The 25952-nt window shown below is 42.0% G+C and overlaps 2 protein-coding genes across 3 annotated transcripts in view; one reads left to right on the top strand and one right to left on the bottom strand.

Moving 5' to 3' along the window:
* Positions 1-2138: 2138 nt before the first annotated feature.
* On the bottom strand, positions 2139-16918 carry TRMT10A (tRNA methyltransferase 10A). The gene is made up of 8 exons (XM_048846622.2): positions 16768-16918; positions 14974-15255; positions 13723-13885; positions 11329-11400; positions 10761-10835; positions 8926-9075; positions 7717-7822; positions 2139-3848 (listed from the first exon to the last, which is right to left on the bottom strand). Exons 2-8 carry the CDS (start codon positions 15171-15173, stop codon positions 3679-3681), a joined length of 936 nt encoding a protein of 311 aa, XP_048702579.1. The 5' UTR covers positions 15174-15255; positions 16768-16918; the 3' UTR covers positions 2139-3678.
* Positions 16919-16983: 65 nt separating this feature from the next.
* Positions 16984-25952, top strand: part of MTTP (microsomal triglyceride transfer protein) — a 45851-nt gene continuing 36882 nt past the window's right edge. Inside the window, exon 1 of one of the 2 annotated variants that reach the window (XM_048846614.2) lies at positions 16984-17465. Coding sequence is in view for 1 of the 2 variants with exons in the window: in XM_048846613.2 (XP_048702570.1) it covers positions 24771-24831 (61 nt within the window). In the remaining variant the exon portion in view is untranslated. Of the gene's footprint in view, positions 17466-24664; positions 24832-25952 lie in introns of those variants that run through there. The other variant, XM_048846613.2, reaches the window with a different exon arrangement.

Genomic DNA, 25952 nt, shown 5'->3' on the forward strand with positions numbered 1-25952 from the left:
TGTTAAGATGCAGTACATACCAGGAAAAAGTTTGAGAACCACGAACTAAAAGGACAACAGGGCAAGTTAAGGATGTAGGGAAAACAACTGAAATCTCTTGATTGATTGATACCTTGTTTCATTGCTTATCTTTGTTCTTTAAAGTAAATGATACAAAGTCAGTTTGAAGAACAGTAGAACAAGCCCAATCTGAGTATGAGAGTCCTTACTGAACAAATGATGGCAACAATGCTAATGTGTCCTTTCAACAGCATGCTTAACTTTCCTCTAAAACTGCTTGTGGTAGGTTATTGAGCAAATATATTAGAGAGGGAAGTGTGTTGGTTTACAAAGACATCAACAACATTTTCTAAGTTTTTTTCCCCAATACCATCTGTAACTTACTGCATTTGCATAAGGACACAAAGCTAGTCTCCCCCCATTCTCTCTCTCACTGAAGGTAAGTTGCGAGATATGTACACTCACACATTTAGCATAAGTGCTCCAATAAATATATTTAACAGGTCAAATAGTCCTTTAACATATTAGTGACAAGCCATTAGATATAATCTAAATTTTTGACTGATCCTAATACTAATGCTTTATGATGAAATTTTCCTAAGCTAAAGAAAGTGTGCATGTCTTCCAAGTCCCCCTTTCACTCCATGCCCTTGAGCACCTGCTCTTTTAGTTACTTGGCTTCCCTTCAAAAAGACAGGACACAGCAGTGATGGAGACTCCTATGACTATTCTTGTGAGATCGTCACATTTCATCCTACTGTAATAAAATGAGATGGCCTATCTTCAAACTATCACTGTCCCTGACATGAACAGCTGAGACTGCAGTCTTCAGGATCCTATCTGCTGTGATTGAAAAGGCTCAGATTTAAAAATGTTATTAAAGCTAACGTTAAAAAAAATTATGTAATAAATAGGTTGAGAAAAGTGTGTCTGTACATCTGGGTATAGTGCTTAGATTATCCACAAATACAAAGTTTGTTTTTAAAAGTCATATGATACACAGAGCACAATCAGCAATAACCCAACTTTTGGTCAATAGATTTAACACTTCCGTTTAAATATTAGAATCCAAATACAGTACTCAGCTACATCACTCATGAAAAGTTGTACAGAGATTTGGTTGTGGAAAACAAAATATATCAATGAGTGGGGATTGTCCCTCAGTAATTGAGAATTTTGCTACATTAGTTTAAAACACTCACATTCACATCAAGCATTTTTGAACACTTCATGAATTGCTCAGGTTGCAATCTAATATTCCTCAGAGTATTTATACTCCATCGCTCTTGGAAGCTATTCCCAGGTTATTGGAAACTTGGCTGATTTATTAAACATACAATCTTTGCGATGCACAACACACACAAACAGCTAGGAGTTATATACTCTTTACTGTCCAAGCTGAAAAATTAGGTTGCTTGTCTTAAAAAGTGCAAATCTGAAGTTAGTGGAAAGTTGTGAGTCACATGTCCTCTCCAAAATGAATCACTTTGCCCACGACAGAAGTCCTGAATGTTTCATTTTGTGTTGCTCTATTTCATTGATCAAGCATCTCCTACTTGCAAATGACTGATTTGCACATTATGCAACTCATTATTTAAAAAAATGGTAATGAGGAGTGCTTTATAACCACTTTCAAATCATTATATTTGACACAGTAAGACATGGTAATATGTTTGTGGAAAGAAAGAAAAAAAAAAAGAGAAACCAAATGAGAGAGGCAGTGGCTAACACACACTAGAGAGGAAAATGTAAGAAAGAAATTATTTTAAATAGTGTGTAATATGTTGAAACAAAGACATGAATATATTTCAAAGTTATCTGCAGAAAATGATGTTGTAAAGTGTCCATTTCAGAGCTTCTTTGGGTTAAAAAAATGAATTCTTGCTTAATACGTAATCACACAAGTGAAGAGACCAGAGAATATATTTTGTTGTTAAAAAACAAAAAACATAACTTCCACCATACCAAAAAAAAAAAAAAGTAGTTCTGGTCAATAGAACAATGCAGAAGAACTACCTTTTAGAGTTGTGGAATTAATTCCACATGAATAAATTGTAGCATTTAATTTTAATGTGCTCAAATCTGAGAAGGAAACAAGACACGTGGTAGAATTAAAGAATCTTAACTGAAACTTCAAATGCTTAGATCAGATTTAATGAATACTATGTGCAGCAGTATGCAATACCTCAATTGTAAAATATACACTTTGTACCTTTGCTATTTTAGACATTTGTTTACTAACAGAGGAAACTGGTACTGGCAAGTGCTTTACTTTGTTTATGCTGTATATTTCTTTGGCTCTTCAAAACAAAAACAAGACAATGCTTTTGTCCAGAAGTTTCTCCACGTTCAGAGACAAAATTTAACACATTTCTCTTGGCATATCTACACAATAACCCCACCACAGTATCTTATTTGAGCAACAAACTGTTGCCCACGACCTAAGGCAGATGAATCTTCACTGTAGTTTATCAGATGGCTGCCTAAAGAGTTCTCAAAATTAATTTATATTAAAAAAGCATTAAAATGATCACACTGAACATGTCAAATCATAATTTGCTTGTTGCCAACCCTGTAAAACTATAGGACACATGTACATCTACACATATTCCAGTTCAACTCCCAGTCTGAAAGTGGCGACAGTGGAGGGAGGACTGGATCTGGATACAGAGCCAGTCACATCTATATCACCTGTTCAAAACCAGCCCACGCCACAAGTGACCAGAAGCTGCTATCCTCCAAATTCTCTTGGGGAGTCTATTGATGATTGCAGAATTGCTCTCTGTAGATACTTGTCCACATCCCAAAAGCTACACTATAACTGGCTCCCTTCTGGATAGACCCTGCAGAAAGGGATGAGAGAATGGCTCCTCTGGTGTGAAAGGACACCTTCCGCCCCCCAAGGCTGTCTTTTGGCCTGCTTCAGGAGTACTGAAATGGCTATTTTAAAAATTTAGTTAGAACAGAGAGCTTCAGTTCAAGAGGCAAGAAGAGTAACTCTTTTTGAAATACTCACAATCCTGCCAGAGAGGGCAGGTCTGCTGTGACAGAGGATGTTTTTAAAAAAATTATGTCTTAAAAAAAAGTGTCCAAAGCAGGCCCAAAGCAGAGTTCTTGGCTCCCAATGTTTTTTCAGAGACTATAAGACCATTCTTTGCTCAGAAAAGCCCCCACTGACGGTAAGAAGTTATACACACTTCGCAACAGGCAATGCCGGAAGGAGCTTTTAGATTCATTGACCTTTGACACTCATTGCTTTTAAGACATAATATAGGATAGGGGTGGATAGAGAATAATAATAAAATATCAAGGGTACATGCACAAAACAGGGACAGTTACTAACATATTAATTATTAGCTTCCATCACAAGCTTCAAGAAAATAAAACCGTTCTGTATGTATCAAATAAAATATTTTAAAAAGGAAAATAAATATTAGCTTCCATAACAAAATAAGTTCTGCATTTGCTATTAATTTACTTTATAAAAAGCGAAAAAAAGGAAGTATTTTCAAGGTAAAAACAACATTTATCTTTACCACTCCTTTCCAAGTGTAGCCACTTAAACAATTAAATACCACTAGTTCGATAGATTGTTCTCAGAGGTTTCATCTAACTCATGTCTCATTTCTATCCTTTGTGCCACATGCACTTTACATTCCTGCCCGCTTCCACAGTTGCCTAGTCGCTGTCCGAGCTATTATCTTCACCAGCTTCTTTTTCACGCAGCTCACATTTGGAGGAGTCATTGGCTTCACTCAGAGGACTGGCCCCTTTCCGCGGTGGCAAGACATTGAAAAATGCTTCCTTCCAGTTTCTCTTCTCCAGATAAGAGAGGATTATCTCAAACACTGCAACCAAGAGAGACAACCAGCTCTTCAATAGTGAAGTAACAATTTCTGACAGGAACAGAGACTAATTTTTAAAGAACACACATTTAAAAACATAAGCCAACTGTTGCAAGGATCTTACCTCTTTCTACAACAATGCGAAATAAATAAAGCCCTCCGGATTAAACAGAAAACGCAGTACTGCTGTGGCAGTCAGCTCTTGTAGGAGCTTTCCCTCTGCCCCCAAAGTAAGTATGCTTTGAAAATTATTTAGAACAGCCTTACAAAGTCATGGAGACACACCCAACCCAGGAGCACAATGTACTTGCCTCCTTTTACTACACTGAAGAATGGTGAAGAAAAGATCATTACCCAAACAAAAACAGTTGTCATCTCTTCCACCCACCGCACTCCGACAATGGAAAAATGGGACCACCACAGTTATGCCACACTGATTTAGCTGCATTTGTTTTTAAATAAAAGGACATAAGTTAATGTAGGCCCTAAATTTGACCTGCCTTCTTATAATATTTTGTAATTACTCTATGTGTAGTATGCTTAAACTTCTTAGTGCTTTATAAGCAGTGAAATCCTCACAATGATCCTCCAAACAGACAAGTAAAGATCTACATTTTACAGATGGGGAAATGGAGGAAAGTTGCTTAACCTCTGCCTAATGCTGAGAGGGACGCAACATCCAAGCCAGCAGTTCCTAGCTCACAGTCTTGATAGAGAGAGTGGTCTCAATACAGCTGCCAGAACTAGAAAGAATGTTCAGAGGTGGAGGGAAATTTTAAACAACGTTTTCCAATATTACAAAGTACTAGTCTTAGAATGTTGCGTTTAACTGAAGGAAACAAAGTTACTTATCCATATAATCCTCTCTTGGCTATGCCTAATATGGCATTTTAGATCCAAAAGATGAGAATCTTTTAAATCCTAAACCAAGTACAGTAAAAGCTGTTTTATCTGGCACTTCACCAACCAGAAAGCTCTACAAACCAGCATTTCTGATCTTCATTGAAATTCTGGTTTATAGTCCAATTGGCGTGGAGCCGACAGGGGGTTGGAGTAGAGGAGTGGCTGTGGAGCACAGACTTTGGGAGGGAGTTTGGGTGCGGGAGAGGGTGCCAGATCCAGGGGCTGCTCACCTTGGGCAGCTCCCTGCAAGCGGCGACCTGTCCCGGCTGCTTCTAGGCAGAAGCGCAGCAGGTGGCTCTGTGTGCTGCCCCTGCCCCGAGCACTATCAACATAACTCCCACTGGCTGGGAACCTGTGCACTGCTCCCCTCCCATGCCCCAAGCTCCCTCCCAGAGCCCGCGCTAAAAATCCTCCATGAGCTCTAATTATATCTCAAATGTAAATTTAACACTGTTCTTGTCCATCTTCCACCACCCGGGGGTTCTATTTAATTAAAATACTTGAGAGAACAGTAACCCTACTAAAATGTTTATGGTATGGATCTATCCCTCCTCATGCCCCCCTGAGACAGTAGCAAGAGTGCCCATCCTGTGGGACCTGGTACTATACCTTTCATTTCCAAGAACAGCAGAGTTAGAACCAAACAGTGAAATAAATGCAAATATATATTTATAGTTAAAAAAAAAACCATGAAAATATCCCTTACGTTATACATACAGATACAGAATAGGGGTGGCCCAATTCTGCCATCCTTATTCATGTCAAGTTGTACTTTGCATGCAAGTATTCCTATTAAAATTGGGCCAAATAATATTAAGGTTGCAATATGTGCAAGGGATTGAATTACAATAGTTAAAGGCACCCGACATTTTGAATTTCCTGTCTTTTGTGCCTAAAATCCTCAGCATGGATACTGCATTAACACTGGATTTTAAAGAAGTATTTTATGTGTTCAGTGCTTTTCAATTATTGTTCTCAAATTGCTTTACAATGGCAGATAAACATAAAAAAATCCCATTTTACAGATAGATACAAAAGAGTCAGAGAGGCTAAGAGACTTGCCCAAAAACACACAGTGGATCAGCAGAAGAGTCAGGAATAGAACTGCGATCTGACTCCCACCCTAGAAGATAGCTCCCAGAAATTATACTAGAGCAGGGGTGGGCAAACTTTTTGGCCCAAGTGCCACATCTGTGTAGGGAAATTGTATGGCGGGCCATGAATGCTCACGAAACTGGGGGTTGGGGTGTGGGAGGGGGTGAGGGCTCTGGCTGGGGGTGTGGGCTCTAGGGTGGGGCCAGAAATGAGTTCAGGATGTGGGAGGGTACTCCGGGCTGGGGCAGAGGGTTGGGGTGCAGGGAAGGTGAGGGCTCTGGCTGGTGGGCCTGAGGATGAGGGGTTGGGGGTGCAGGAGGGTGCTCTGGGCTGGGACTGAGGGGTTCAGAAGGTGGGAGGAGGATCAGGAGTGGTGCAGGAGGTTCGAGCATGGGAGTGGATCCGGGGTGCAGGCTCTGGGGGGTGCTTACCTCAAGCAGCTCCCAGAAGCAGCAGCATGTCCCTCCTCCGGCTCCTACGTGGAGGCACAGCCAGGCGGCTCTGTGCGCTACCCTGTCCATGGGCGCCACCCCTGCACCTGCTGTGGTTCCCGGCCAATGGGAACTGTGGGGGCAGTGCTTGAGGCGGGGGCAACATGTGGAGCCCCTTGGCTGCCCCTGTGCGTAGGACCAGGAGAGGGGACATGCTGCTGCTTCTGGGAGCCGCACAGAGCGGGTCAAGCCCCGGATCCTGCTCCCTGGTGGGAGCTCGAGGGCCAGATTAAAACATCTGGAGGGCTGGATGCGGCCCCTGGGCTGTAGTTTGCCCACCCCTGTACTAGAGGTCAGTATACGACTGTTGCAGGAGAACTACTAAAATGGACCTAGCTAACATCTTGCAATTTTTTATGGCTAATATGTGGAATCCTGTTCTCTACCTTGTGATACAAGGTTTAAAGCTACAGCTGTATGTGTGTGAAAGGTTTCCAATATTTGGGTTTTGGTAATACTTAAGCTTAATCATTAATTAGTGACCTAAGATTCAAAGTTATAGCTGATTCTCTGCTAAATTTATGATGTACATCCACTGGCAATTCTGAGATTGGATGAGCATGCCATTGCATACATCATCCTCATTTGATAATATTTAAGAGAATAAAATACTTTTAGCAACAATAAAACCAAACTTAGACATTTTCAATAAAATAAGAGAAGGTAGAAGAAATTCAAAAGGTGCAAAATAAAGACACAAAATAGTAAAACCAAATTTAAAAAAGGTTGAGGAGCAACCATATTGCATATGCTTATATTTAAATCTAACTAATTACTTAAAGGTCGCAGGTGTCAGAACTGAAAGACTAAGGGCTTTTAAAAAAAAAAAAGAAAGAAGATTAGGTAGAGAGTGTGGTTGTATACCTCAATATAACAGACTCCGAAAACCAAGTACACACATTTTGGGCTCTTGCCAAATGCCAATGCAAAAGAAAGAATCGGGGAGAGAAAACAGAATTTTGCTACTAGCAAGTTGAATAAATGATGCAACTATCCACCACGAAATCAATGCACACCTAAACTGTGAAACAGTGGCAGTTTTTCATCCCTTGCATTTATCTTTTAAAGGGAATAGAAACACAAGGGTAAATCCTAATATTCTGGTCCTTTGACCGTTTTCAAGAGGGAATTTAGCCACTGTGGGTAGGATTTTCAAGAGTGGCATGTTTTCCATACGACAACTCAATGGGACTTAAGTTCCTAAGTCACTCAGGCACGGTTGGAAAAAAATCTCACTTTTATAAAGATTAAAGGCATCCAGCCATTACTGAAATAAGAATTAGGTCTTTATACACTGACGTACTTTTGAAGATTCATATAATTTGATATTGCTGACACATTCTGTAACATTTTCATTTTTATTTTTCAAACTCATGACTTACCATGATTAACTGCCAATACTTTCCGGCTGTTCATTTTCACAAAATTTCCAAGAGGAAGCTGCACATGACCAATTCCCTGTTGTAGTGCTTTTTTGTAAGTAATCCCCTGTAGCAAAGACACCCCCCCAAAAAGGTTAACCAAGAATCATGATTTTTGATCAGACTGTACAATACAAATGAGCTTTCTACTACTGGGAAAAAAAAGACAAAATGAATAAGATAATTACTGTTTTCAGGCAGGGGTTTTGCAAGCAGTGTCATACTGTTGCAACTCAAAACAAAGTGGGAAATACAGTCTGTTTTAAGGGAGTGTTTGTGTTCAACACAGTAAGAAATAATACAAATTATTCAGATAACATTCAAACTCAATTTTACCTGAGCTGTTTGTTTATTTTTTTTAAAAAGAGGCACTACAGAGTAGTGTTTTTGGGTTTTTTTTTAAATTCCAGTACTACTTTAATGCTTATGAAAAAGTAAGGAATTGGTACTGCAGCGATTACATTCTGCAAGCAAATAGAGCCTTATTTAGTTCTCAGCCTTTGCAGTAGCTCAACCTGCTTTGTTCTGAAGAATCATTTGCCAAGACAAAATTTATCCCCCAAACTTTTTTATGACACATGAACTATTAAATAGGTCAAAGGGCATTAGTTCGGTACACTATCCAAAGGAAATAATTTTTAATAGTGCTCTAACCCTTCCAGTAGCAGTCTAACTGACATGCCAATTGCACAGAGTACAACGCCATGTCCAGGCATTGAACTAGAACCCAGAGGCAAATGTGTTCCTTGATTAGGCCATACTGACAAACCAAGTTATTAAAGAAGGATGTCCAAGATCCATTACATGTACAATCATGACAATTCTGTTTACACATGCAAGTGAATAACTGAATACACACAAACCAAAGATCTCTTTCAGAAAATCTGGCCTTCAGTGGGTACAACAGAAGATTAAAATTAAGCATGGATCATTATAGATTTGAAGTAAAAGATAAAATCAAAACATATATTTAAAAAAACAAATCAGCAAAAAAATCACTACATACAATCACCTCCAGAACAACGTTTTGGTTTTTAAGAGTTTTATTGCACAAAATCAACCAATATGTTTTTTAAATAAGTATCCGTTTTTGCTGATTTGCATGTGTTCAGTAATAACACTGAATTAGATGCTGAAAGAGCAGCTTTAAAGAAAGTAATATCCGTCTACCTTGTGGTGATTGTGATCCACCAGACCTCCAATTACATAGGCTTTAGTCTCATCTAGTTCATTCAGCACGTCAGGGGAGTCTGATGTAAGATACACAAGGTCTTCCTTCTTCATTAGCTCATTATAATGCTCTGATGAAATATGGATATCCTTTGAGATACAAAGAAGTTCAAATGTTACACATGCTATTGAATAATGCTTGGCCAGGCTAAACACCAGCAGAAGTACCAACGGAGCAGTGTGTCCATGCTGCCCATGCCAAGTCAAATACAGTTTTGTCCCATATCCACTGTACTGCTTTCTCGGTATCGAACCCACAGTTCCCAGCATAGCTCTCTGAAGCAGTGGCTTGTGAAAAGTTTAAGGCCTTCTGAGAGTCCAGAGGAATTGCAGAAGAGGTCAAACACTTGTGACTCCCTGTGGAAAGTCCTTGTGGACCTAAGTCACTTCCAAGACCTTTTTTCAAAAGGGAAGCCAGAATAAATGAATCATAGAATATCAGGGCTGGAAGAGACCTCAGGAGATCATCTAGTCCAACCCGCTGCTCAAAGCAGGGCCAATCCCCAATTTTTGCCCCAGGTCCCTAAATGGTCCCCTCAAGGATTGAACTCATAACCCTAGGTTTAGCAGGCCAATGCTCAAACCACTGAGCTATGTCCCCCCCCGCCCGATGCTCAGCTATTGCTTGGCAAGAAAGGTTTCTGCTGCAGCTTTTAAAAAGCAGTCACCAGGACTTGTGTGATGGAACTGGTCTATAATTTATGCATACAGTTTGTTGACCAAGTTATTGTATGAATATATTGGTTTAGTTTAATAGGTGCTGTAAGAAAAATCAGGCAGGAAGAAAAGAATAGCTCAAGATATGCTACTTCTCTGCAAACACTCAAGTGTTGTTAAGAAAGAATTCCAGGATAGGAAAAAGACCACGTACAGATTTATCACATGGTTTAAAAATGATCACTTTCAAGAGAGGGGGTAGTTGTGTGGGCGAATCAGACCCAACAGACTGGACAGACACCCCTAGTGGGGGTATCTGAAGAAGTTAGGGCCACCCAGACTACCATCAGGGGATGGTAAACCTCTAGGTAAGGTAGACATACATGTACATCATATGTTATTTTAAAATCATTTTTTAGCCCAACACTAACAGGCCAGCCATGGGTGTTTTATTGCAGTGTAGACATACCCAAAGAGATTTGCTCAAGGTCACACAACATTTGACAGAGCTGAGTAAGGAATTCTGACCTCCTCCGAGGCAATCGTTCCTCATGCAAATAATTAAAATAACATAGGAACATTATTAAAGAAAAAAGAGTTACAAGGATAAGAAACCCAGCATGTCAGCAATCTTACTGAATGTGCCATTCTTGACAGTACTGGCATTATTTTCTGGAGCCAGGCAAAGTAGTATGGGCCAGCTCATTAGCATTTCACCTCTGGAAACCAGAATCTAGTCTTGATCAAGGCATAACAGATGTATTTAGTTTCAAGGTTAGTCAATACAATCTGAGATAAAAAGCCAGGAATAGCAAGAATCAAGGAGTTGGAGCATTACAAGTCAGCACAGAGATGCATCAGCAATATTAACTGAAGAAATGCCAACTTATACAAAGCTAGTCTCAAGTCAGGGCAGTCACTCGTATGAACACTAAATTCACTCAAAACTGAAGTCATTAAGAGCTAAACTAACACCACTTTTTTGATGTCTTGATAAAATACAGTACATGGAAAAGATACAAGCCAAAGAAACTGTAGCAATCTTTGAATGAATATTAAGACTGTATTTTTCTTGGGAAATTTCAGAGTCACAGAATTGCTTAATTTTCTGTCATTACCTTCCAGTTGACCCATCCTTTGTCATTTTCATTCATGTTGTTCTTCAACTGGCCTCCATGGCTGGTCAAGTAAAACTTAAGAGGGATAAAAAAAAAAAAGGTGCAAAATATCCAAATTCAAGATGCTGATTTGTCACCACATATGTTTTATCAGACAAGCTTTTTATTCTGAAGTGTTAACTAAAACTCACTTTCATTATTTACCAGAGGAATCTGGCGCTAAGAACATTTTTTAATGGTCAGTACAAAGGGTTAACAACTAAGCATTTTTTGCCTTATGTCCTGCAGAAAGAAAAGTGTACATCCAAAAGCTATCTTGGACTGACAGCTTTTATACTGACATTCATATGCCTTTTCATCTATGTAGGTATTTTTATGGTGGTCACTATCAGGAAGGTAGTGTTAGCATTCCTTTAATACAGGAATGACAGAAACATGATCAAACTAAGTTATTTTTTTCATTTTACTAAAATTATACTCTCTTTTGGGCAAGGACTGCCTCTTCTACATGCTCTGTACTTCACTAAGCATGGCCAGTGCTCAAATATAGACAGTTGTTGTAACATACCTGTACAGGATGTAATGCTTTACGGTTTTCTGCATAACATCTCTGAATTTGCTTGTGAAGCTTCTTGACATCCTGTATGTAACACAATTTGTTTTTATACAGTCCTTCAGACAGATCATCACAAAATGCTTTACCAAGAGTCAGTCAGACGCTAGAGAGAGAGAAAGGAAGCTTTTAACTAGCAAAATAGATTCCTGAGTGGGAAAGCATCAGACCCTTCGAGAGAAAAGGAGAATGACAGCTGTGAGGGAATTACGTACACACACAAATATATGCATCTCCCATAGAGTACATATTTAACCACTATTACAATAATTGTGACTCGAGTCACATTATTCTTCAGTCACTCATTGACTTATTACATAGAACATACACATATTACTATTGAGTTACAGATTGTAACTACTTCCAGGAACAGAATAGACTCCTTTATCATGCTTATTTTAACTATAAACACACCCTTTCACACCCACACAACACACTCCAGGGAAATTTACTATTTTTTTTTTATTATTTCAAACAAGTCATGGATATGAAGTTCATCAATACAATGTTTTTATGTAACTGAAATAAAAACAAATGTTTAGACTATCCAAAAAAGGACAAAAAAACAAACAATGGCCTCCCTCTAACCAACCGTACCAGGAAACAATCAAACTCGCCAGACCCTCCACCTATAATCCGTCAGCCTCCATAAATATCTGAGAAAAACTACGGGCTTTGCACGCAAAGGAAGGAAGTGCATTCGAGAGTCTAGAAACTTTTATAGAAAATGCTCTACCAGCAGCAACCTCTCATGTATCTCAAAGGAGCACCTCTGATCTCACTTGTGACAGTATGACATAAAGAGAAATGCCTCAGGTAACTGGGTTCCAACCCATTTAGGACTTTAATAGGTTCAGACAATCACTTTGAACTCTACCCAGAAACCTATTGGACAACAGTGACACTGAGTACTAGTGTTATATGCTCCCTGTATTACACTCTAGCTGCCTGTGCATTTTGAGCTAGTTTGTATTTGAGTGTTTCAACGTGCAGCCTCACCAGTGTAATATGGTGGTTTAGTCTTGACTCATTACTCAGACTGTCAATTCTTCAGGGCAGAGACTGTCCTTAGGGTCTGTATTTGTACAGCACCTACCACAATGGGTCCTGATCCATGACAAGGGCTCCTAAGTGCTATAATAATACAAATAATAAAGACAGATGATAGAAAGGCTTGCATCAAAAAAGAAAAGGGCACACTCTTCTCACCAGATGTAGGTAAAAAAAAAAAGCTCTATAAAAATGTTCTGCCTTTTTGTCTACAGCTGCTATTTAGTCAACAAGTAGTACAGTAAAACTCAGATGTCACCAGGGTCATCCCTAGAGGGGTGCAGGGCCTGGGACATAGGCGCCAAGTTTCTATCTGCCAGGGTGTTCTCCCCCTGGCTCTGCCCAGGCCCCGTCCCCACTCCACCCCTTTCCCCTGAGGCCCCATCTGCCCTGTTCCACCCCCTCCCCCGAGCGCGCTGAGCCCTCACTCTCCACCCCGCCAGCGCCTCCAGACGCTGAAAGGGCTATAGACACTGGGAGGGAGGAAGAGCCGCTGATCAGCGGGGCCCGCAGGTGGGCAGGAAGCGCTGGAGGGGTTGGGCGAGGTTGGTAGGGGGGCTCCTCTTCGCTCCCCCGCCTCACCTCCCCACGAAGTGCGGGGCCCAGGGCAGTTCCATCAATTTGCTGTACCCTAGGGACGGCTCTGGATGGTACCTGGCTTACAAATGGTGGAAACACTCCCTTGGCGTATAGAGGGTGCCGTTTCTGATTCTCTTTATTCCATACCCCTACCCACCAAAATCACTCCAATGTTTTCTTTATTATCCGGAAGCCAGTTCAACTTCATCCATTCTGAGATGTCATAAAAACTCAGAATTACTTGTTCTACTGGACCACACAGCTCTGATGTGACTGAAACAGAGCTGAGTATCACCATAATACTGAACATGCTGTATCCCATGTGCTCTCACTAACTCTGCTAGGGGCCTCAAACATACTTGGAACAGGAGAGGGGTGGGGGAGAGGAAAGACCTCTGCAGTACCCCTCAGAAGAGTGCTCTTGGAGCATGAGAAAATTTAATGGCTGATACCAGGGGCAAGGTTCTACTTTCTATTCTGGAATCAAGTTAATTTACAAGAACAGATCTCCAGGAAGATGACTGCTATTTTTAGCAAGTTTACATAGCAGTACTATTTTGAAATCTGACAGATTTAAGAAACAAACATATAAGCTATCCCTCATGCACCAAGACAAAGAGATTATTTCATTTTCATCTACCCACAGGTTCTTCCACTCTCAGATCATGCCATATTAGTATCAGAGAATCCATGTGCTTCCAGTAGCAAAATTTCATTTACCTTTAATACCATCAAGTTGTCAAAACTGCAGTCTATAATAAGACGAAGAGTACTAGGAACAACATCCCTACGTATACGCTTCCTGTCACTCCCTTCATTGTTAGATTCCAACTGATACTGACGCTCCAGTTTTCTTTTCTGGCGTTTCTCTTTTCGTCTCTGCCTAGAAAGTCATAAACAGTTAAAAAATAAGGATTGCTAGGTCTGTACAGCTGGTTAGATGTTCTGCATGGTGCAGATGTTAGGAGATTAACATATACTTTATTGAAAAGTTTAAATAAGAGATAGTGTGAGGCTGCCCCGGTTTCTTGGGTCATAGTGTAGCACTGAAGACAAGTTCAGAAACAACCCATGGCTCATTTTTCTCTGTTTGTAGAATAGTGAGAAAACCTGTAACACTAGGTGTGTGATCCAGAGCTAACTAACACCACTGGAAAGAATCCCATCTATTTCAAGGGGACTTGGATCAGGTCATATACAACCACTGTGGACAAGAGAGCCAGTTAGGGGTCTCAGTGAAACAATATATGTTACACTCCAGATTCTAACATATATCTTTTCAGTGGTTTAGGAAGTATGCTACAGTGTGAGAGATGGGACGGGTCAGCCCAAGATCAAGGTGGGAAATTAAGGCTCAAGAAGTTCATTCTGAATAGCCACTGTCTTGGGAAGGTACCTATTGGGGTAATACCGGGGGTTCAGCTTGACCTAGAAGAGCCCATGCTTTGATACCCCTTTCCTTACCCCCAAAATATATTCCTACCATCACATCATCCTAAAAGATAATGAGCCTGATTGTGACAGCATCCTGTATTATCAAAAAGAGGAGACTCTCACTGATTCCTGGTTCTAGCCTCGCTCATCAGGCTACAGGGGCTGGCAGTGATACAGGCGCAGCACACTCAGCCAGTTCAGAAAGTAGAAATAATATCTCTCGTTGCTCAGCAACAACCATTTTGGCCAATTAGAGCAGAGTATTTGCAGGTTTACCCTCCTGACATCCTCAACCTGCTGAGAAACAGTTGCTGAATCACAGACCATTGAGGACATTGATCTGAAATAAGTTCTCCCTGGTGCTCTAACAGAGAATCCCAGCACGTTTCACATACTCCACATTTGAACCAACACTGACTTTAATTCTCTTTTTTGCTGTCCATGAAGTTTATGTACAAATTCTGCTCACATACATAATCATTAAAATTAAATACTGGATTGGAATCAGCAACATAGGAGACATAATTCAAATCACACCTGCGTAAATCTCTTTGCTCTTCCCATTGTTTCTGCTTCATTAGCTTCTTCATTTGCCTCTTTGACATAACTCCAATGCTCTCTGCCTTGTCTGATCCTGGCTCCCCTTTCTTGACTTGATTGTCATTTGAATTAATCTTTTCTTCCACATCAGGAACGTCTGTGGGCAATGGATTTTCTGCTGGCATTTCTGATGACATTTGCTTTCCGATGGCTTTAGTGGATCTTGTCTAAAGAAGCTTGAATTTGTAGAGTAAGTCTTTTTTTCCTCCAAGACTGTTTCTGCAAGAAACAGAAGACAGAATAGTTCAGAAATACCACAAGACATCTACTTCAGATTAGTATCACTTTAAACCTACTGTAAATGGGGGGAGGGGGCGGGGGGCAATGACAAACAAGAACCATAGACAGGCTTTTCCCCAATTCTAAGCCTTGGTCTGTGCCTCAATAAGCAACTAATGCTCAAGAGCAAGTAGTAACAAATATAACTGTAGTATTCAATACTTTTCTAGAAAATCAGCTCTTAGCTACAGATGACATACCACCTATTTAAAGATTTATTTTAAACCCAGAGGGGGAAAGCCTAAATATGCTATGTTATGACCAGACTCATTTAATTTCTGTGACCACCCGTCAAAATTGAGTTCAAAATGACCCCCAAATGCATGTGCAGGAGAAAGAATATCAGGAGGACAGAATTCTGAAAGCATGACTCAGATGTCTGTTTGTTTTTAAATAAAGTTCTTTGTTGTTTAGACAGCCTATTTACTGCAGATTTCCCAAAGCTATCACTTTCAATAAACAGTTTTACCTCTTCATTTTTCAAAAAGAACTCAACGTAGTTGCATATAGTTCTTAGTTGGAAGTCCCTCATAATTATTTTGGTTTTCCAATCACCTTATCCTATTTTGTAAGTTTTCTTTTTCCCCACCCTGTTGCTGTGTAAATCCTGCAGAGAAATAGGGGGCTATACCAGACAAACAGTATAGGGAAAAGAGTTAAATTAACTACCATGCATACACAGTACCCTGAAAGGCACAAAGGAAAACAGAACAAAGTAGACAGGTTTCAGAGGAACAGCCGTGTTAGTCTGTATTCGCAAAAAGAAAAGGAGTACTTGTGGCACCTTAGAGACTAACCAATTTATTTGAGCATGAGCTTTCGTGAGCTACAGCTCACTTGGCTCATGCTCAAATAAATTGGTTAGTCTCTAAGGTGCCACAAGTCCTCCTTTTCTTTTTTAGAACAAAGTAGAGAACGTTTTTCTGCTCTTTCAGTTATCCTGATGATAGAGGTTAATTATAAACAGAAGTTAAAATTAATTCAGACACAAGCTTGATTTTAAGAGACCCGGGGGGCGGGCGGCGGGAAAGAGATTTTAAAAAGACAGAAAATCTTCTTTGGCTCTGGAGAACGGACTGGCGGCTTAATGAAGGGGCGAAGCAGGGACAGACAGGAGCTCCTGGCGCAGGAGGTGGGTGGGGCACCAGCCGTGTCGGATTGAAGCCTGCACACAGCGCTGAGTCCCAGGCCATGGCAGCGCGCCGCAGCGCCAGCAGGGGAAAAGCGCCGCCGAGCTCCGGCGGCCCGGCCGGGCACAGTCGCTGTTCTTCCCACCGCGGCGCCCAGGGAGGCCCGCAGGCGAGCGAGCGAGACCGGCCGGCGGGGCGGCTGCCGGCGCTGATGACTCGTGAGGGGGGAGTCCCGTCCCGTCCCGTCCCCAGGCTCAGCGCAGGCGGCTGGCGGCAGCTCTGACTCACGATCACCCACGGGGGCCGGCCGCCCCGCACTTACCCGCGCGCGCGGCACCGCGAGACTGGAGCGGGGGGGGCTCCCGCCTCCAACGGCCAGAACCGCTTCCTAAGCCCCCGCCCGCCGTCACCGGAACCGCGTCGCCCATCTGACGTCATCGGCCCGCGCCCCGGCCTGTGGGTCTATCGCCGGGGGCGGGGCGGGGCGGGCGAGCTGCAGCGTCAGCGGGGAGGCGGCTCAGCGGCCGAGCCAGTCCCCTCTTGTACCCACACCCGGAGCAACGGCCTCGCCCCCGGCCGCCCCTGAGGTGCGGCCCGGCGATGTTGTGCAGACCTAGCCACGGTTAATCTGCCCCGACTGTCGGGTTTGCCACAGGCGCCTCGGGCCCCTCTCCAGCCACGACACACAGGGCCACCGGCGGGAGACCGGCAGCGTTTGGGGCGTGTGAATTAAACCCCTCCCCCCACGCCCCGCAGCCGGTGGCCCAGGAGGCAGCGACCCCGCTCTGCCCAGGGGCCTGAGGCAGGGGCCGAGCCCACCAGCGGCAGCCTGCAAGGTGGAGGCCCAACAACTGGAACAGCTGCGAGCTGACACCAGCACAAACCAGGCTGGTCAATCTCCAGCGAAACAATTCCCCTAGTTATCGCCCGCGGCACCCCCGTCCTCACAGGAAGCTCCCCGGTACGGTTAAGGAGGGTGTGCGTGTGAGGAACTTGACTCAGGTGCGTCGCGGGATGCAGGTACCTGGCCGGAAGCATTGGGGGATTCCTCGGTCACAATATGGCGACAGGTTTCAGAGTAACAGCCCTGTTAGTCTGTATTCGCAAAAAGAAAAGGAGTACTTGTGGCACCTTAGAGACTAACCAATTTATTTGAGCATAAGCTTTCGTGAGCTACAGCTCACTTCATCGGATGCATACCGTGGAAACTGCAGCAGATATTATATACACACAGAGACCATGAAACAATACCTCCTCCCACCCCACTGTCCTGCTGGTAATAGCTTATCTAAAGTGATCATCAAGTTGGGCCATTTCCAGCACAAATCCAGGTTTTCTCACCCTCCACCCCCCACACCCCCCTCCACCAGCAGGAGAGTGAGTTTGTGTGTGTGGGGGGGGGTGGAGGGTGAGAAAACCTGGATTTGTGCTGGAAATGGCCCAACTTGATGATCACTTTAGATAAGCTATTACCAGCAGGACAGTGGGGTGGGAGGAGATATTGTTTCATGGTCTCTGTGTGTATATAAAGTCTGCTGCAGTTTCCACGGTATGCATCCGATGAAGTGAGCTGTAGCTCACGAAAGCTCATGCTCACATAAATTGGTTAGTCTCTAAGGTGCCACAAGTACTCCTTTTCTTTTTGCGAATATGGCGACAGAACAAAACGCCTGTACTCTGTAAGGAGCGCTGTCATGTGTGATAGATCTGCTTTTTATTTATGGTCACACCTCCCACTATTTTTAGACTTCACTTTTGCTTGGGTTAATTTCCCTTGGTCTCAGCGAATACGTTTTCTTGACCACAGAGTGTTTCTGAAACCCCTTTTTATGAAACTCATGTCTCGCATGATGACGCTATGTGGGGGAAGAAAAGTCTAAGAATATCACGCCATTGTTATTGGCAGAATTTGAAAACATACTTAAAATGACAGTTGGCAGCATAAGAAGAGAGATGCATTCATCATTCAGTTTATGTACACTGGGACTATTACATAAATTAACATGTTTTACAATACCACTCCTTTTCCTAATGCAGAAAAAGCCTTAATTATCTTTCCTCAAAAGCAGTTTTGTCACTGACATTTCCTGCATGCTAGTCACTTGAAGCGTGCTTCTGCTCTAAGAAGTCAACTGTTCTGCATGGCCCCCCTGCCTAAGTCTAGAGGAGAATGAAAAGATAGCAACTCTCTCTCAATTATACCACTGCTACTATCACAAACAAATTACTGAAAAGTCAAAAGTTGTGTCCTGCTATTTTGGGGTTGCCATCCCAGTAATGGAAAAATTAGCTACACACTTACCCGAAGTTCCTTCCTCTGCATCTGGTTCACCTGTGCTTGACTGGCAGGACTGACTGGACTGTAGTGGACTCAAAAACAGGTCCTGTCTTGCTGCACAGCTGGATCCCCCAGTTGCCTGTCCCCCATCTTCCTCATCCACCTCCTCCTCCTCACTGTTCATGGCAGGGGCCTGGGACTCAGGCTCCTCCGAGGTATCCAGAGTGATGTGTGGGGTGGTAGTGGAGTCTCCACCAAGATGGCATGCAGCTTGTTTTAAGAGTGGTAGATCTGCAGCTTGGCACTGTATTGATTATTGGCATCCCTGAGCCCCCCTTCTGGTATGCCTGCCACAAGTTCTTGGCTTTCATGCAGCGCTGCTGCTGGTCCCTGTTGCACCTCTTCTCGTGCATCACCCAAGCAATCTGCTCGGCGATGTCTACGTTTCTACATCTTGTTAGCGTCTTCTCCCCATGCACCCAGGAGATCCACTATCTCCTGTGTACTTCAGACATGAGTGCATCATTGGGCAGTTGCGTTCAACAATGGAGAGCCGCTAGGTATGCTTGCCAAGCTGGGCAATCAGGAGAAGGAATTTTTAAAATTCACATTTAAGGAGGAGTGGTTGAGCTTCCAGTCTATGTGGCCTCTGAGCAGTGGAGTTCACAATGGTGATCACAACAGTCAGTTTGGGGTATTGTGGGACAGCTGCTAGAGGACTGTTAGGGTCAACACAGTGTCTATACTCATGCTATGCTGACTGTAGTACATAGAGCATGGCTCGATGTCATTCACGGGGGTGGCGTTACTATGTTGGCCTAACAGGGCACTTACATCGTTGGGAGACAAATTTAAGTCTAGACATATGCATGACTAGGTCAACACAAGGCACCCTTACGTCACCATAACTTTGTAGTGTAGACCAGCTCTAAGGCCAGAACTGGGCACTGCAATTGCAACTTAGACTTCACTCCTGCAAACATTTATGCAAATGAGTAGTCCTACTGAAGTCAAGGAGACTACTCACAAGCATAAGTGTTTGGAGGAGGTAAGTTAATTCTGTTGAGAATGGGCAAGAAATAATAGAATTCAGTTTATTCTCTCTTAGCTGTGTTGGCTCGACAGACTCAAGAGTGAAAAGTAAAGAAAACGTTATTTTTATCTGCTGGTTTTAGTGACGTGACTGAGTGCACACGGAGTAAGAAGGTGTTCTATTTATAGTGTCACATTCTTCAGAGAAGAACCATGGTTTTAAAAAATCAATTACATATCCATTTCACCCCTTTAAAAAGTGTTACACTATTCACATTTCACATTCAACTGGCATTATCACTTAATTCTGAAGACTGCAGTGCCATTGCCCAATTGGAGTTGAAGTACACGATGCACTTCTTATCTTTCCCAACCAGACAGTATGCTGGAAGAATGTCGCAATAGAACTGGAGTTTATTCTGGAGTTCAGTGTGTGAAATGTGACATACGTACACTTTCGTGACAGTATAGATGGTGACACTTTCCCAGCTCCGTTACTGAGACATGCGAAGGCAGCAAACGTGTCTGTGGAACCATAGTATCTTTTTCATGTATATTAATGCTTATCTCAAGTTTCATTGGTGCCAGATATACACTGCGTTTCAGTCACAGTGTTGGTTTCAGATTTATTTCTGCTATATTAGAAGTCACAAAACAGTGTGGTATCCATGGTAAGACATTTACCTTTAGCTGGTACACAAATTCCTCCATATGCAGAAATTTTAATATTTGATTTTCTCAGGGGCCCCATATATCTGGATTACTTTAAAAAACCTGGATTTACATTTGCTTATGCTATTGTCTGTTTTAAACCTCACCATGTTTCTATTTATATCTAGATTTACATACTAGAATCACACAAGTTCAATTGCATCACAGTCCCAATAAAGAATCCTTCATTTTTACTTGGTCATTAAAGGGCTGCAGTTTGGTTGCTGACAAAGCCCGTTTGTTTTTGTTTGGTTCTCTTTCTTTCTGTGTGTGTTTTGTTTTTAAAAAAGCAGCAGCATTCAACTCTTTTTTTTTTCTTAGGAGTGTGAAGATCCTCAAAGGTTTTGATTAGCAAAACATTCCCCTCCCCCCCACACACACTTTCTGATTTTCCAGGATGGCAGCATTTTGGATCCAAACCTATGTTTCTTTAAATGGCAGTAGTGGGGCAATGAAACCATTCTGGTCTAAAATCTGTCACAGTGCTAAGTGGTGACAGGGTACACTGATGGCCCAAACAGTTGCAAATAGCTCAAAAACCGTGCTAGACTTAAGTATTCTGATAGAGTCCAATGTGAACCTTGAAGATGTTAATTTAAAAAGTGAGTTTGCGTGAACAAAAGTACACTGAATACAAAAAGTATCAACAACTAAATAAAAAAACAAATTAAGCAAAAATATAAGAGGCAAACTAAACACAGGAGCAGCTAAAAACCAGCAGCCCAATGATATTATGTAATAATAAGAACATCTATAGAGAAGGTGATGTTGCAGGGCAAGTTGCAGAACAATGAGAGAGAAACAAAACTGGAGACAGGTTTGTACACAGAAATCAGTCTCTGGATAAGGTTTGATTGCAGAGGTTCTTCTGGGTTATCTCACACTGAGAACAACAAAACAGAAAAGTACAAACCATACGGGGTGTGTAGCCATATTTCCTCAGAGCTTCCTACCCTGGATTCTGGTTGACATAACCTCCTACTTCCACTCCTCTGAAGCATTGTCTATACTATAAAATTACCCATTGTAAAACCCTTTGCCCTCATGGTGTATAGCTAAATCAGTGTGGTTTGTTCTTGGCAACCCTTGCAACTACAACATGTTCAGTCACACTAGTTCATTATTATGACCAACAAGTAATTCACCTAATGCAGACATGCTTTTAGAGTGACCCCCTTCTAAGATTTTGATTGGGATAGATTAGAGAAAAATTAAAATTTCACTCCATCTTTTGTGAAGAACAGCAGACTATTTCATTGAACTCAAATGAGCAAAAGGAGTGTAATAAGTTTTATTAGGTAATAATAAGTTTATTGTTTGGACTCTGGAATATAGGTGACAACGGTAGTACTTTAACCCTGGAACACATGCCAACAGGGCTTAACTGAGGTGTATATTAAGTGGCCAGTCCTGCACCCACTGAATTCAGCTGTAAATACTTCTACTGATTTCAGTGGGTGCAGGATTTACCCCTAAAATTCAGTTCTAATGTTAATTCCCTTGATGTCAGTGGATTTACTCCTGATTTGTACCGAGTATAATTGAGATTAGAATTAAGCCCTCTGTTTTTGAGTAGAATACACACACACATACACTAGCTACCAATAGAGGTACAGTGTCCAGATCCTTGGCTTGTGTAAATTGCCATAGCTCCATTGACTTCACAGGATATAAACTGATTTACACCAACTGACGATTTGGCTCCTAATGTTTTAACTGTTTAAACGACACTCTTCTTGACTTTATTTTAAGGATGGACAAGATGTATGAAATATATTTCTTGATTAAATTCCAAAGATGTAAAAAATATGCAAAAAGCTGATAAGGCATTTCCACAGGAAAAAAAAACCAGACATAACTCTCCTTTGGAGACAAAATTCCATACCTCAACATTTCTAGCCCAGAATCTACATTTCCATGCTCTCGCCAACCATAAAATTACCTGTGCAAGGTGACAGATTATTCAGGTTTCAGAGTAGCAGCTGTGTTAGTCTGTATTCACAAAAAGAAAAGGAGTACTTGTGGCACCTTAGAGACTAACAAATTTATTTGAGCATAAGCTTTCATGAGCTAAGTTCACTTCATTGGATGCATTCAGTTGAAAATACATTGGGGAGATTTATATACACAGAGAATATGAAACAATGGATGTTATCATACACACTGTAAGGAGAGGTTTCAGAGTAGCAGCCATGTTAGTCTATATTCACAAAAAGAAAAGGAGTACTTGTGGCACCTTAGAGACTAACAAATTTATCTGAGTATAAATCGGTTGCATCCGATGAAGTGAGCTGTAGCTCACGAAAGCTTATGCTCAAATAAATTGGTTAGTCTCTAAGGTGCCACAAGTACTCCTTGCCACTCCTTGGGGTGGGGGGGGGAAGAAAACCTTTTGTAGTGATAATCAAGGTGGGCCATTTCCAGCAGTTGACAAGAACGTCGGGGGTGGGGGGGTGGGGAGCGGAAATAAACATGGGGAAATAGTTTTACTTTGTGTAATGACCCATCCGCTCCCAGTCTCTATTCAAGCCTAAGTTAACTGTATCCAGTTTGCAAATTAATTCCAATTCAGCTGTCTCTCGTTGGAGTCTGTTTTTGAAGTCTTTTTGTTGTAATATTGCGACTTTTAGGTCTGTAATCGAGTGACCAGAGAGATTGAAGTGTTCTCCGACTGGTTTATGAATGTTATAATTCTTGACATCTGATTTGTGTTCATTTATTCTTTTACGTAGAGACTGTCCAGTCTGACCAATGTACATGGCAGAGGGGCATTGCTGGCACATGATGGCATATATCACATTGGTAGATGTGCAGGTGAATGAGCCTCTGATGGTGTGGCTGATGTGATTAGGCCCTATGATGGTGTCCCCTGAATAGATATGTGGACACAGTTGGCAACGGGCTTTGTTGCAAGGATAGGTTCCTGGGTTAGTGGTTCTGTTGTGTGGTATGTGGTTGCTGGTGAGTATTTGCTTCAGATTATTCAGTTTCCAAAGAGTACAGCAGTTTGCAAAGTTCTGTGCTTTCCAAGCAATAGAGAAAACACAGCAGGAATATCAGCTGCAATCGAGAAATAGTCATATGTTATGCAACTCTTGTAATGCAAGAGCATATCACATAGAAGGTATAATATAAATTAAAACTACCACGGGAAACGTAACCAGCTGGCAGCCTTGCACCAGACTTGCAAAGAAAGCTCCACTCAAACCTATTTCAAATTTGTACCCTAGGAAACAATTTCTGCCTTCAGTTACATACATTAAATATTGTTGACTGCACTGGATTTGCTCAGGTGTAACTAAAGGCAGAATTTGACCCTAAACATCAAAATAAACGGTTATATTCCCTACAAGGGAAAGGCCCATGTAGGTGCTAGGACACATTAGAAATTGAAAATCAGTTTCCACCTATCTTCTAAGCCAGGAGTTCTCAAACTGGGGGTCAGGACCCTCAGGGGGTTGCGAGGTTATTACATGTGGGGTCGTAAGCTGTCAGCCTCCACCCCAAACCCCGCTTTGCATCCAGCATTTCTAATGGTGTTAAATATATAAAAAAGTGTTTTTCATTTATAAGGGGGGTCACAGTCAGAGGATTGGTATGTGATAGGGGCTATCAGTACAAAAGTTTGAGAATCACTGTTCTAAGCTGAGATGAGTGGTCCTCTTACAGAATGTGAAGTAGGCTTGACCCTCCAAAGCCACTGGTGTACTGAAAATCTGCAGGGAAATCTGGGATCTTGGGAAATCCATCCAACATTAGGACTCTTTTAAGGAGAACCAGTCCTACTCTCTGGCCCCACATTCCTTAAGGAAATGTGTTGCTATGGTCTCCACATAAGCCTCTGTCTGCCTCAATCTTCCCACCCTTGCATTGGGGTTGGGGAGTGTTTCATGCCACAGATGTGGAAGTAACATAAGGCCATCATTATCTTGGTTTAAGCCTGGTGGTTTAAGGGAGGCAATGGCTCATTCCACTCACCTTCTCCAAAATAGAGCATTGACTCTGCAGACTTGGGGAAGAGGAGCTTTTACAGGCTGAATCTGATTAATATTCAAAAATGAAAACTGAGGTGAACAATAAAATAGGTAAAAGCCCCAATTACCTCAGTTGTGAATGATTAACGGAAGACCATCAATGAACTTAGTACCTGAGTATGGAATTTGGAATCTGACCTTTACTACATCTAGATAAACACAGTTGCAGATTCAGAGGCTCTCTTTGCAAACTTCACTCCCAGCTGAAGAGTTCACTTCTTGGTAGTTTTAACATTTAATGCTATAGTCAAGAGCTAAGAAGAGTCAAACATGATTCTTCTTACTGTGCTTTTCCTCTGCATCTTTTCCACAAACTCCGCCTCTGTTAAAGGTAGGTCTACACTGTTTTTTTATTAATCTTTTGGTGGTAGCAGTGGTGAATGTACAGTGGTATATTTTTTACATAAGAAAGGAAGATCTTATACTAAAGGGGTTCTCGAGGAGCAGAATTTTTAAATGGATTTACTAAATGAAAATAAATATGCAGCACACGCACTTGTAATGTTAGTTTCACCCTAGTTTATAGAAAAGGCAAAGGGGTCAAGTGCATGTGGCACTGGCCTAGAAGTCAGAAGACCTGGCTTCTAGTCTTGGCATTACCAGTGACCTGGGGCAAGTCATTTCACCTCTCCGCTTCCCAGTTGTTAAATGAGGCTAATGATACTTATCCTCCTTTGTAAAGCATTTTGAGATCTACAGATTTAAAAATGCCATAGAAGAGCAAAGTACTACTTCGATTTCCATTTTAGGCTAAATCCTGCAAGGGGTTGAACACTGGCCCTGATCCAGCAAAGCACATAAAAGTAGTTCCTTTGACTTCAAAGGCACTACTCACATGCTTAAAGTTAAGCACTTGTTTAAGAGCTTTCATGGATCAGAGCCAGAGTGCTCAGCTCTGCATAACTGAGCACTATGTGTTTTTTCCAGCTCCCATTAAAATCAATAAAAAGACTCCCACTAACTTGAGTGGGAGTTGGAGCTGGATCTGCTCTCAGGGTGAAGTTCTGGGTGCCCACATAAAATGGTTTCACGCAGGTCTCCTGCACAAGAGTCAGGGGTACAAAATCCACACACAGGACTCCCCTGCAGCCCCTCTGCACACTTCCGTGTCACCAGCCTATGGGATAGAGGTTGTCTCACACAGTGCCTATGGGGGGATATTCTGCCACTGTTTGTAAATGACGGATTAAATTTACAAGACTTTTAGGCCAAAGCAATCAACATTTTGGGTGAAAATGATGCAAGAGCATTCTGTTCGATGAGTCCGTACTTCGAGGGCCATATTCTTAAAACTCAAATAAATGGTAATTAATATAGTTTTATGCAGATACCCTACATCCATATTAATTAACCATCCATTATTAGGCCAGGCTGTAGGGTAGCCTGTGGGATGGGCTAGTTGTTACTGCCCCTCCCTGTCCCTCATGTAGAGAGTCCAGGCCCTTGGATCTG

The sequence above is a fragment of the Caretta caretta genome, chromosome 4 (assembly GCF_965140235.1).
Source record: "Caretta caretta isolate rCarCar2 chromosome 4, rCarCar1.hap1, whole genome shotgun sequence".
Classification (NCBI taxonomy): domain Eukaryota; kingdom Metazoa; phylum Chordata; order Testudines; family Cheloniidae; genus Caretta; species Caretta caretta.